The 12477-nt window shown below is 39.6% G+C and overlaps 2 protein-coding genes across 2 annotated transcripts; both read left to right on the plus strand.

The window, feature by feature from the left end:
• The first annotated feature begins 4146 nt into the window (after positions 1-4146).
• On the plus strand, positions 4147-6807 carry ppp1r27a (protein phosphatase 1, regulatory subunit 27a). Its single transcript, XM_085272602.1, has 3 exons — positions 4147-4934; positions 5147-5297; positions 5936-6807. Exons 1-3 carry the CDS (start codon positions 4499-4501, stop codon positions 6054-6056), a joined length of 708 nt encoding a protein of 235 aa, XP_085128728.1. The 5' UTR covers positions 4147-4498; the 3' UTR covers positions 6057-6807.
• Positions 6808-7320: 513 nt separating this feature from the next.
• mcrip1 (MAPK regulated corepressor interacting protein 1) lies at positions 7321-11068 on the plus strand. The gene is made up of 5 exons (XM_085270777.1): positions 7321-7453; positions 8103-8198; positions 8334-8452; positions 10138-10242; positions 10340-11068. Exons 2-5 carry the CDS (start codon positions 8191-8193, stop codon positions 10402-10404), a joined length of 297 nt encoding a protein of 98 aa, XP_085126903.1. The 5' UTR covers positions 7321-7453; positions 8103-8190; the 3' UTR covers positions 10405-11068.
• The last annotated feature ends 1409 nt before the right edge of the window (positions 11069-12477 follow it).

Raw genomic sequence — 12477 nt, forward strand, 5'->3', positions numbered from 1 at the left:
AATTCAGAACAGCTGGGATGCTTGCAAAATGGAAAACAAAAAGGAAACCAGAATGCAGTGATATACAAATATCATGAACCCACAACAGAAGACATAAAACATGTCAAATGTTTAAATGATATTACTGGGTATGAAAGAAAGTATCTTATAGAGGCTGATTATCTCAGACGATGGGCACAAGTTCACCAATTGCAAAAACTGTTCATAAATTATGGAACAATTAAAAAATAATGTTTCTCAATGTAAAATTTCAAGGACTTTTAATGCTTCATCATCTGCAGTAGAGTTGCTACTTTTTGGTGCTATATAGTTAAATTAAACTGTGAATGAAATAACTTAAATAATCTTTTGGATTAAATTGAAGTTCATAATATCATCAAAAGACTCCGAGAATCTGGAGAAATCTCTGTGAACAAAGGACAAGGCTAAAAAGCAATGTTGGATGTCTTAAAGCTTCAGTTTGTTTGTAGGCTTTTATTATTGTGGATTTGTGATGTGCTTTTCTGTATTTGTGTCATACTAAACATCTAGAAACCATAATGTGTTTGTTTTTCTTATCTTGACACTAGATATCACTAACTCACGCAGTTCAAGCAAGCAGGATTTGGTGTATTTTGCTGGAGCTTCTCACTTTGACTTTCCCAAGATCCACCTCCACAGCACTCTTTTCACTAAATGACAAAGGATTACTGCATCCTGATTTAGATTACAGCTCCTTTTTTTCAGCCCACCGCGCGTGCCGTAACCGGATACTTCTCAGACCGAGTGAGTATTTCTCATTGGGCCTGTGGAGATCCAGACAGACACTAATCCCTGCAGCGCTTACCATCCAGCGATCCAGGTCTGTAACATACCAACTGACCCTGTTGTCACCCATGGCACTGCATATGTCTTGCACAGCAGGCTGATTTATGAGAAAAGGATTTTACAGCCAAATAAGAGGAGCAGACAACTAAATTTGGCTTGAGCTATGATTATTCAGTCAGAATTATCAAAATAAAACTTAATGTGACTTACTTGTGTTACACTGACCTTTCTAAACTGCACTGTTTATGAGGGTGGCAGCCCGCATTCATAACATGCTATACACAGTCAGGACGCTTCACAGCTCTTATTTTTAGACATCACATCCAACCTGCCACTTACCTGCATCACGTGAGGCGGAGGAGTGTGGAGGCGCGCGTAGCTGGCGGTCTTTGCGGCATGTATTGGCCAACTCTTGAAGAAAAACAATAACATGGTTTCGACTTTAGAAACTTCAGCTTTTCGATGTGGTTGTGTGCGCAGTGTGATTTAGGTCATTTTCTTTTTTTATTTAATGCCAAATTTTTATTAAGTAAAATCTGGAACATTGTCTTTTCATTGTTTAAATGTCAGAAGGTTGCTGCTTGTAATTCAACAAATTCAATGACAAATGAAAGTTAATTCATTGAGACTGGAAGGTAAAGCCATACAATGTGCTTTCCCTTTTCAATTTTATTTTAATAATAGGAAGCGACTATTACATCACAAAAAAACAAAGCCACGTGTTGGGATCGATGAGCTCAGGGGCTTCCGACCACATTTACAGTACAACACCACAGAGGGAGTTGAAAAACAATGCAAATACCATTACCTCCACCAAGGAGGTCATGGGTTTTCTGTATACACAATGGCTCGAAGAATTTTGAAAGAATTCTAATTCAACTTTGTAAGGCTGTTACAGCAGGGTCACGGCAGCAATGTATTAGAAATTTGTTTTACATCAACAGAGGTCCTCAAGGTCAACTTAATGATTTATCGGTCAAAAATTGTGAAAAAGCAGTAGAACTTAGAACCTATGATTTTTACAAGTGTGGTTTGTATTGTCAACATAATGAATAGAAAGTTACATTTGACTTCTGACCTCAAGGTCAGATAGAGACAAACTTTCATAGATTGTCTTTTTATAAAAAGTCGTATTCATAATAGAATAGAATAGAATAGAATATGTCTTCTTTAAAACTATGTTTAAAATTCTGCTGCCTTTCTATTGGCAGCTTTTAGGCAAGAATACTGGTATATGGAGATTCTAAATATAACATCATAGTTTGCATCTTAGTATCATGTCATGTTTGACCTCTGACCTCACATCTGCCTTTCTTTTAAATCCAAAATGTGTTACATCTTTAAAGGTAGCATTTTCAGAAAGAATGCAAAGCAGACAATGAGCTGCTTTGGTGTAATATTATATAATAACTCAACTTATTTATGTCCAGTGTCCTATTTTCCATTACCTACTCCTACACAATGTTTGTCCAATCAGATGTTGATATACTACAAACTTCTTAAATTATGCCCAAAAAGAACAAAGAAAACAAAAAATATATATTTAAAATGAATTACTGTTCCCAGTGAATGAGCTTTCTGCCTTGGCAGAGGTCTGATTTCTTTTAGTAGATCATTTTAGGTCACAATTCCTGCACAACCTCCCTGAACCAAGGGAACGTCACTTATTTTATTTTACCGCATATTATTTATAGGGACTAAGAGGTTCTACTAGGGAGGGGGCAACCTCATATAAATTTTGCCACCGAACTAAAAAGACAAGAAGATAAGAATAGTCTGTTTCCCATCAGTCTTGTGGAAAGTGTTTACCACTTTCCATTCTCCTGAATGTTTTCAGCTCTGACTTGTTGGTAATTTGACAGATCATAACATGAACTCTAAAGAGCAGGTAGGCGATGGAAAGGCGGCCTGACTCTATGTATAGCAAGAAGTCATAAAGTGTGAAACCTCACTCTGACATTTGGTGCCTGTTTTTTCTGGTGAGAACACTGCCGCATAGCAAGAGCAGGAGAAGCTGGAAGGGGCATCATTATTGTTCAGGGACACCCTTGAACCCCCCGCCCCCCTAGTGCCATAAGAGACGGTGAAACCTGGCAGCTGGCACATTCAGATACTAACGGGTGTTTGAAGTTTCTTTGTTTTTGTGCGCACACACACACGCACACTTTAGATATCAGTAGGAAGAAGAAAGAAGTGATGAATAACATGATTATTACACAACTGATTATTACCTCCTCCAGTTGTGTACAACCTCAATGGAAAGATTTTTTAAAGACTGTTCCTAAATATTGTGTGATGTTCTAATAACATGTTTTCTATATTTAGCCACTTTAAAGCATTTCTGATGGTGTGTGAAAATGAAAAACTGAATTATACACAGTGTAAAAATGGCAAAAATATGAAGCCCAAACATTCAAGCGTGTGCAACTTGAATGGCCGACCTTGGAAAATCAAAATCCTGAGGATGGCATCCATCAGCTCGTTCCTCTGTTACACTGGCAGCATCTGTGAAATGCCCAAGTCTCACTTCCAAAGGTTTTGTGAACCAGTTATAACCAGCTCTGCCCCACTTAGAAATCTGGACAGCTGGGCCCACTACCACAGCATTCCACCACCATTTTACACATACAGTATGCATTTGACTCCACGGTGTGAGCCTGCTGGTCCACATTTAAACATCCTGCTTACAGTCTGAATTCGTGGGTTTTTACGTGCTTCCAGTTGAGGGAGCTTTTCTGGTTGACACTTTTTGGCAGATGTTTTGTTGTAAATAGCTGCATTTCTTTTAACCTTGTGACTTTTTAGTGACATTTGCGGGAAGAGGTTACATATCATTTGCCTCCTCAGCTGGTCATGGCTACATGCCCACATGCGACCTCTTCAGAAGATGGTTTATCTAGTCTGGGTGCAAAGGGCAAGCACGAAGTGTCCTTTAGGTCAACGGGTAATATGAGAAAGAACAAGCGCACACAAAGTAAAAACACTATTTTTAATGACTCTAGTATACCTACAATTACACTGCACCATAAGATATAATTTAAGCAGACAGATCGACTGCATGATTGGGAAATCACACATGCCACTGAGGTCCAGTCTTCTTCCTCGGGGCAATATTTACCAATCATGTTTACCATAGTTTCGATGTTTACGAGGGAACATTTAAGTCTCGGGTGAGGAGAACATTTTGGTTGTCAACATTTTTTATGATCCCTTGGTGAGTGCAGTGTCAGTGGCCATGTGACCACACAGTGGGAGGAGGCGCGCAAGGGCCACTCATTTGTAAGCTGAAGTCACTGGATATTGGACCTTGAAATAGCACTACAGAGGATATAAAAGGATCCTCTCCTGCTTGCTCCCAAAAGAGCGCAGCCTTGTGCAACAGCAAATAATACTGTGCAACGGCTAAATTGTAATTTGGGCAAGAGAAATGAGCATCTGGTGAGAAAAAGGATGACCACACAAGCGAAAAGAAGTGGATGTGGACAGAGCAGAACGAAGTAAAGGATTTGACAAGTGCTCGCAGGAGCTACTCTGGCTATAAAGTAAAAGGATAAAGGACATTTGGGGACAAATAGGACATAGAGCAAAGGATACTGGTCTTTTTACTGGATTGTTGCATTCCCTTGGATTTCTCACTTCCCTCCTCCTGATCTAAAAGACTAGAGGGAGACAAGCTGCAACCATTGCAGGCATGAAGTACAGCTACCGTGTGCCGGCGTCTACGTACGCACGCAGCTCACAGTACACACCAACTTACCACACTACCACCCAGTACACCCCCTCATATTACACACCGCCACCGTACACATCTTCATACACGTCCGCATCAAAGTACAAACCGACACAGTACAGCACCACATATTACACCCCGTCACACCACACGTCCACTTACAAGCCTGCGTCAGCATACGTCCCTTCATACAGCAAAGGGTCACGGTACAGCTCAACATGTGGCACACAAGCACAGGAAAAGCCTGCACCTGTAATTCCTGTCACACCTGCCAAGAGGACAGTGCACTTCCCCAATGACATCATCTTCCAGGATATTGTTAGACGGGGAGATCTGGAGCAGATTGGTCGGTTCATGAGAGCAAGGAAAGTTCGTGTGGATACAGTTTTCCACTCAGGTGAGCAATATCTCCACAGCTTTGATTTTCTGTTTTTTATCTGCAGGTACTCACATCCAAAGTTTCTTAAAACATATGTATATATATATATATATATATTATTGTTGTTGGTAAAAGCAGTACTAGCTTCACTAATGACTGAGAGCTTTGATGTTAAACATTGTGCTAACCGCATTGGCTGTAAGGGAACTGATTATTACTGCACTGTGCAGGTATGGCAGCACTGCATGAAGCTGTGCTAACGGGGAACCTGGAGGTGGTGAAGCTGCTGGTCAAATATGGCGCCGATGTCCATCAGAGAGACGAGGACGGCTGGACGCCGCTCCACATGGCCTGCAGTGACGGCTACCCAGAAATTGCCAGGTAACGTGTGACTTTTTAACCAAAAGTGTACACTGATGTAAATATAGAGAAGCTGGAGGGTTATTAGAAGGGAAAAAAAGAAGCGGTTACTCTCTTGCCACTAGGGGACGCCACAGCCCATAGCTCAGCATGTTTGATTTGACAGAGCTTTAGATCCCCTTTCTGATGCAAGCACAAAGGGGATTTGTCTCTCCAGCTGGAATCGAACCAGCAACCTTTCGCTTGCCAAGGAAATGTGTTAACCATTGCACCTGTAGTATATACAAATGTGCTACAAAAATAAACTCTGCAGACAAAACCTATTTTTACATGACCCATGTAGTTTGCATGTGACAGCTGATGCTGGCATAAACAAGCAGCACCCACATGAAAAAGTGACATCACCATCATACCATCATCATCACAGTGCACACCATTCAGCATGAAAGAAGCATCAGATTAGCTGAAGTGGAGAACATTTCTGGGAAGGGAATTAACAGAGATTCACCACTACAACTTTGAAACTTGACTCTATATTCAAATGTTACAAATCTAAAATCTATTTAAAAAATTAGATGCACTAATGATTAATGATGACATGTATTCATGCACTTTTGTAATATGTTTAAATATCAATATGTACTTCATTTTCTACTCAGATATCTGCTATCAATGGGCGCCAGCACAGAGGCAGAGAATGAAAATGGAGAGAAACCCGCAGACCTCATCGACCCAGAGTGCAAAGACCTCGCCAAACTGTTTGAGACTGGCTGCGTCTGATTGGATACCGGGCGGGTCCAAAGGAAAGCAAACAAAGATTACAGAAAGAAGAAGATGAGGAGCCGGAGCAGAACATATCCACCACAGCTCACTTCACGACCGATCCCGTAAAGCAAGATTGTGTTTGCTAGTTTCAAAACTGTAGTACAAACACCTGCAGGTGTATTATTGTAAATTATTGCCTCAAAGTGATACTCCAGTAAGCTTTTTTTTCCCCTGGTGGTTATTTTTATTTAATTTCATTATATTTGACTTTATTTTTATGTGTATATTTGTCATACTACCAGTTTCAGCACTATGGCGTAACATGGAACGTGGAAGCAAAACATGTTTTTTGTCACGTATAGTCTAACTGTCTGGAGAAATGTTTGACTTTCAGGATTATTTCAGTTTGGGTTATTTATCTGATGTGTTAGTGTTAGGCAGTTTTTACATTGCTGGATGAACTCTGAAAATTGTGTCTCATAGAAAGAGTTTCTTTACTGCTGGGCAGTAAGAGGATCATAAAAATGGATACTGATACTTTAGTATCAGTCAATCATCAATCAAAAAGAAAAAAAATCACCAAATCGCAAGCTTGTACAAGCTTTGTAACCCTGCAGTGTTTCCCCTAATGCATTACTTTCATTTATTTAGGTATAAGAATATAAATGCCAGCAGTGTAAATCTTATTATGTTTTTGCTCAGTTATTATTTTTGTATATTTTCATAAATAAAGAAGCCTTTTATTAATTTGACTGACTTTCTGTTGTGGTCTCTCTAAGGAAAATGAAACTACATTTCAAGAACTACAAAGTTCATAGAGTTATTCGTGCCATCACTAGTAAAGTACTTCAATCACTGGCATTTTCTAGAAAGCTACTATCTGGTATTTAACTAACTCACAACCTTGTGACGCAAGGGTTAAAATACGCTTGAGGATTTGTTTGTTTGTTTGTTTGTTTGTTTGTTTGTTTGTTTGTTTGTTTACACTTTTACAGTGACTCAGAGGAACACTTGGTTTCTTAAATGAAGAGCAACCACTTGGTTGACCGGGCAATCCATCTGTTGAAAGGCTGCAGGGGCCTGGACCAGCACTTGTGTTTTATTTCTCCGCTCTCTCTGCTCTGTGCTGTGGATAATGAGTGCTAAAAATAAATAAATAAAATAGCCTATAATAATATTAATAGTAATAATTACCTGCAACAAACCAACATCGTTTTTGTTTGTTTGTTTGTTTGTTTGTTTGTTTGTTTGTTTGTTGTTTGCTTGCTTTTCCTGTTTTTTTATTTGCCTGAGTCACCTGGTTTGGACGGATCACTTCCGTTTGTTTTCCCGGAAATGTTTGGTTGGCATTGGCAACGTTTTAGCCAGCTCTAACGCCATACAGCCACGTCCGGAGGAGTGTTTATACACGGGTTTGTTGAATATCCTATCTCTCGTTCAGTGTGCATCTGGAAATACACTATTGCGCTGATGTTTGTTTTTTCTAATACCTATCCTGCGCTAGTGAAATGAATGAAATTGTAGCTGTTACGAGCTAACGTTACGACAAGACAATGAAACTCAGCAGTCAGCTAACTACATGCTAAATTCTCGTGTCGAAAAATATGTTGTTATTTGCCCCCACAGACATAACTGCTGGGGCACGCGTATCTCTAAAATACAAACTGGTTTAGATACAATGGTTTTTAATGGCAGTGGAAGGCTAAAACGCTGGGTTTCGGTTTGTAAGCCGATGCTAACACTGCTGAAGCTACTGGACTCAAAACGTAAACAATGGCTCCTTGTTTAGCTAACGTCAGTATTTCTCATTTTCAAACTCCTGCCTGACATTAGCTTTACTACAACTAGTTAATCTCAGCAACAATGATTTACTCGTTATATCTCTAATGTCACCGGAACTCATCGGATGACTGACTATGTTTTAAGAGCGTTAAGCTAGCTAACACCACTAACCAGAATTACTACCATCTACACAGTTAGCTTAAAAGTAACCAATGCTGAAAAAAGTATTTCTGAGGTCATGTGGGAATTAATTACCCAGTCGCTGTTATTTACTGGCAGGACTGAGCTGAGGACTTCTGGACGTTTGTTTATACTTATATTCCACTCACCACAGAGGAGCGAGGAGCAAGTACAGACTCCAAACAGAATGACCAGGTTTGACCAAAGACAAGCACTTAAACACCCGTGATCACATTTAATTAGTGCTTTTGCGGTAGCTTTAGTTTAGAGTAAAAGATGAATTGACTGTGTGCTGTGGTGCTAATTTGAACGTTTCCATGTTTTTTGAAGCTCATCAGCTCCCAGGATGGTGAACAGTTACAAGAGAACTTCAAGCCCCAGATCCCCTACTAACAGTGGGGAGCTCTTCACCCCGGCACATGAAGAAAATGTGCGCTTTATACACGACAGTAAGTATGCCTGTCTAACAATGATGTGCCAAACTCTCTTCATGAAAACATTCAGGATTTTAAATGCAGCTCCTTGAAAACTAAAACTGAATTGCCTGTCAAATGAATTTAATTCTGAAAAGGAAGATTCTTTCAGAACCTAAGACACATTCAGGTTGAGTTAAAATGGTTACTTTTCAGTTAACTATAAACTGTGCAACTATAACAGTAGATTATTATTTATCATATACTTAATAGGGTAACAAATAGCAAGTTGGTTACACAAGACATTAAATTAAACAGCCTCTAAATCATGAAAGCTGATTATATTAAAAATGAAACAGCATTTTGATCATTTTTTGTTAAATGTTTGTCTCTACAAAGCAAAGGACACTTATTACGAGCAGTATTTGTAACTGGTTAGTCTGTATTCATTGTTGTCAAAGCTGGTCATTTAAATTCCATGGTTTAGTATTATTCATCAGAAGTTGCCAGGTCTCTTTGAGGCCTACAAACCCATCGTCTGTCTTGCAGAACATCAGTATCTTTGTGTGCCACTGCCACCTATAGATCAGCACAGTAATGTGGAATGACAGCCATTTTTAAGTCTTGATCTGCCTATCCACATGCAATAAACAAAACGGGATCCAGCTGGCAGCCTGTCCACTATTTCTGTGGCTACACAAAGAGAAGGACTATGAGAGTTAAGCCAATGCATATGCTACAAAGACACACTTGAGTGTAGTCCTCAAAACACACACTGTGCATGCTGATCGGGATAAGGAACCACTGAAGACTTCTCCAAAAAGAGAGACACACACAAAACACACAAAGAAAACAGATCAAAAAGCATAGAGGAGAAACACAAACAGTGGAAATTTTTATTCTGCTTGAAAGGAATTCTTCGTCTATTGTGACCTGTTTGCTGTGCACCAGATCTCTGACAGATCTGTGACCAAGATTAGCATGCATGCCCTTGGACATAACAATAAATGCCTACATGACACTTATAAGCTTTATTGTACCATTAAACGGACACTCTTAAGGTTGTGCACACACTAAAGAAATTCTTGCAGTGTGCTTTTTACCCAGCTGTCCAGTCACAGTCATGCCAATCACGGTGCAGGGGCTGAATGGTTGAGCCCTTGGTATTTGTGTTTGCACCAGATGACAACGCAAGATTGCCACAATTTATGCAATAATACAAAATCAGTGTTTGGAGGATTTGTTTACTATTCATCTGCAGGCACCTGCCAGCATATTTTATGTCACAGCAAACAAGGAAAACTCTGTGGGTCTCTAATGCCCTTCAAGTCTGAGAAAAGGCTTGAATAGAATAGAATAGAATAGAATAGAATAGAATAGAATAGAATAGCCCTTTATTATCATTGTACATGTACAATGAAATTATAGGTGCTCCACGCCAACTGTACAGGAGTAAAATAAAATGGTAAGACAACAGGAATGTAGCTCCTCATCCTTTGTTAGTGAACACAGACCACAGTTGAAATTCAGTGATTACTTCCAAAACATTGTTAAAAGGACTTTAGTGATGATGGTTTAAGATGGCAAAAATTCATTTTCCACGCTCCGACACTGAAGCACTTTAAAAGGTCTGGAAATAATGCTTTGCAAGTTAGAAAATGCCAGCACACAGCTCAGATGCATCGTTAAGTAAAACGTATTCGTCTTTGCTTATTTCGCAGCCTGGCAGTGCGTGCTCAGAGACATAAGATCAACGCAAAATAGTGACCGGAATGACCGTGGACCACAGGAGTATGTCGAGAAGAACCCAAATCCTAACTTACATTGTAAGTTCCAGCAAATATTTATTTTTCTGTCACACTAAAAGATGAAATCGGTAAAGGACGTGCCGGTTAACTACTCGTTTCCTTTTCGTTCTTGCAGCTTTCACGCCAGTGGACCTGAGTGACCTCAAAAAACGCAACACACAAGACTCCAAGAAGTCCTAGTCTTTCTCTTAATGATCCCATTGCTTTTTTTTTTTTTCTCCCATACATTATCCTTGAGAACTTTTCCTCCGTCAGCCCTCTTGTCAGCCAGAAAGTTATCGTTGTTGGTCAGTCTAACACAGAATGCAAATCTAATTTCTAAACTCTGGACCATAGAAAAGCTTCTCTTCCTTCGCCCTCAAGACTGACTAAAAAGAAAAAGTTGGATTTCTCTCAGTTCCTGTTTTTTTTTCCAGTCGCATTCGATATGTGGACGAGACCGATGCAAAGATTCATCCAAAATTTGCCGACTTTGTACCTCAGCTTTTCTTTGTCTCCACAGGACGCAAAAGACTTCAGTCTTAAACGCGACGCTACAACTACTACTAATATGACATGGGAGGAAAATATGAAAGGGCTGACTTCTTATTTGTAGTTTTATTTTGTTTATCATTAATTAAGCAAGTGTAGAAGTAATTGAACATTCACACACACACTTTATGGGCGAGTTTTGAAAGCCAAAACAGAGTGTAAACAAAGCCAACATTTTTATTATACATTTTCTTGCCCTTGGTCGGACTTTATTAAGTAGAGGGCCTCCCCAAGTATTGATAAATCCCCCCCATTCCCCTCTTCTTTCCCAAAGCCTTGAAACAAAATGTTGAATAAAAAGACTTTTACAGTACTTGTAGTTTTACTTACTCTACATAAATACATCACTGTATTTTTATCACATTAGAATTCTAGTTATGTATTGGTCATGAGTTGTAATTTAGTTTTTGATCCAGTTTATTTTCAGCTAGTTTCCAGAGTTGTTGCTCAAAAATGTTCAGATAGCCTTTGTTTTCACCAGTATTGGTATTATTTTAATTGTTTTTCTTTTTAATTATTATAGTATTTTATTATTTTTCAGATACAATATTTAAAAAGTCAGCAATTTAGATGTATCCCTTTGCAAGGCACTTTACGCACAGTCAACGTGTAGGGTGGAGCAGATGATACTCCAAAGGTAAAGACAACCAGGCTTGACCTTGTTGGGTGATCTTACTATGAAATCATACATATATGACCATTTTAGAGGTCTGATATTTCTCAAAACCTCCTTTTTAAGGCAGTCTTATACACTTTAATGACAAAAGTATTCACTCAACCTTCCAGATCGCTGAATCCTTACATCACCAAGTGCAATGCAAAGCGTCAGATTCAGTGGTGCAAAGCTCGCCACCACTGGACTCTAGAGCAGTCGAGACGTGTTCTCTGGAGTGATGAGCCACGCTTTACTATCTGGTAATCCAATTGGCAAGTCTGGGTTTGGGAGTTGCCAGGACAACAGTACTTATCTGCTGCATTGTACCAGATGTGAAGTTTGGTAGACGGGGGATTAAGGTGTGGAGCTGATTTTCAGTAGCTGGGCTCGGCCCCTTAGTTCCAGTGAAAGAACTGTTGCTTCAGCATACCAAGACATTTTGGGCAACAATTCGGAGATGGCCCCTTCCCGTTTCAACTTGACCACAAAGAAAAATCCATAAAGGCATGGATGAGTGAGAGCTTGACTATCCTGCACAGAGTCCTGACCTCAACCCAACAGAACATCTTTGGCATGAATTAGATTAGACTGCAAGACAGGACTTCTCATCCAACCTGACAAATGTGCTTTGGGAAGAATGGTCCAAAATTCCCATAAACACTCCTAAACCTTGTGGAAAGTCTTCCCAGAAGAGTTGGAGCTGTTCTAGCTGCAACGGGTGGGCAGACATCATATTAAACCCTCCGAATTAAAATTGGGATGTCACTCAAGTTCACATGTGTGTTAAGACAGACGAGCAATATAGTGTATATATAATAGTACTGGGGTGGCTGTAGCTCAGGAGGTGGATCAGAAGATTGTTGGCTTGATTCCTGGGTGCTCCAGTCTGAACCCAGAGTTGTTTTCTGATACATCCATTGAAGTGTAAATGTGTGTCAGTGTTTGATAGAAAGCCCTTAGGAGTTAGATAAAGCATAGAAATGAATGGGTGAATGAGGGATGTTGTACAAAGTGCTTTGAGTGCTCAACTAGGGTAGAAAAGCACTATATAAGAACCAGTCCATTAT

Source organism: Mchenga conophoros, linkage group LG4, assembly GCF_057382185.1.
Source record: "Mchenga conophoros isolate Kocher_MC1m ecotype Shallow Benthic linkage group LG4, M_conophoros_male_GT1.1, whole genome shotgun sequence".
Classification (NCBI taxonomy): domain Eukaryota; kingdom Metazoa; phylum Chordata; class Actinopteri; order Cichliformes; family Cichlidae; genus Mchenga; species Mchenga conophoros.

Excerpts from the sequence above, each read along its gene's own strand:
- ppp1r27a (XM_085272602.1), top strand. The coding sequence starts at position 4,499 with ATGAAGTACAGCTACCGTGTGCCGGCGTCTACGTACGCACGCAGCTCA. Across the intron at positions 4,935-5,146 it reads GGATACAGTTTTCCACTCAG|GTATGGCAGCACTGCATGAA; the intron begins GTGAGCAATATC and ends TGCACTGTGCAG. Across the intron at positions 5,298-5,935 it reads GGCTACCCAGAAATTGCCAG|ATATCTGCTATCAATGGGCG; the intron begins GTAACGTGTGAC and ends TTTTCTACTCAG.
- mcrip1 (XM_085270777.1), top strand. Across the intron at positions 8,453-10,137 it reads TGTGCGCTTTATACACGACA|CCTGGCAGTGCGTGCTCAGA; the intron begins GTAAGTATGCCT and ends CTTATTTCGCAG. Across the intron at positions 10,243-10,339 it reads CCCAAATCCTAACTTACATT|CTTTCACGCCAGTGGACCTG; the intron begins GTAAGTTCCAGC and ends TCGTTCTTGCAG.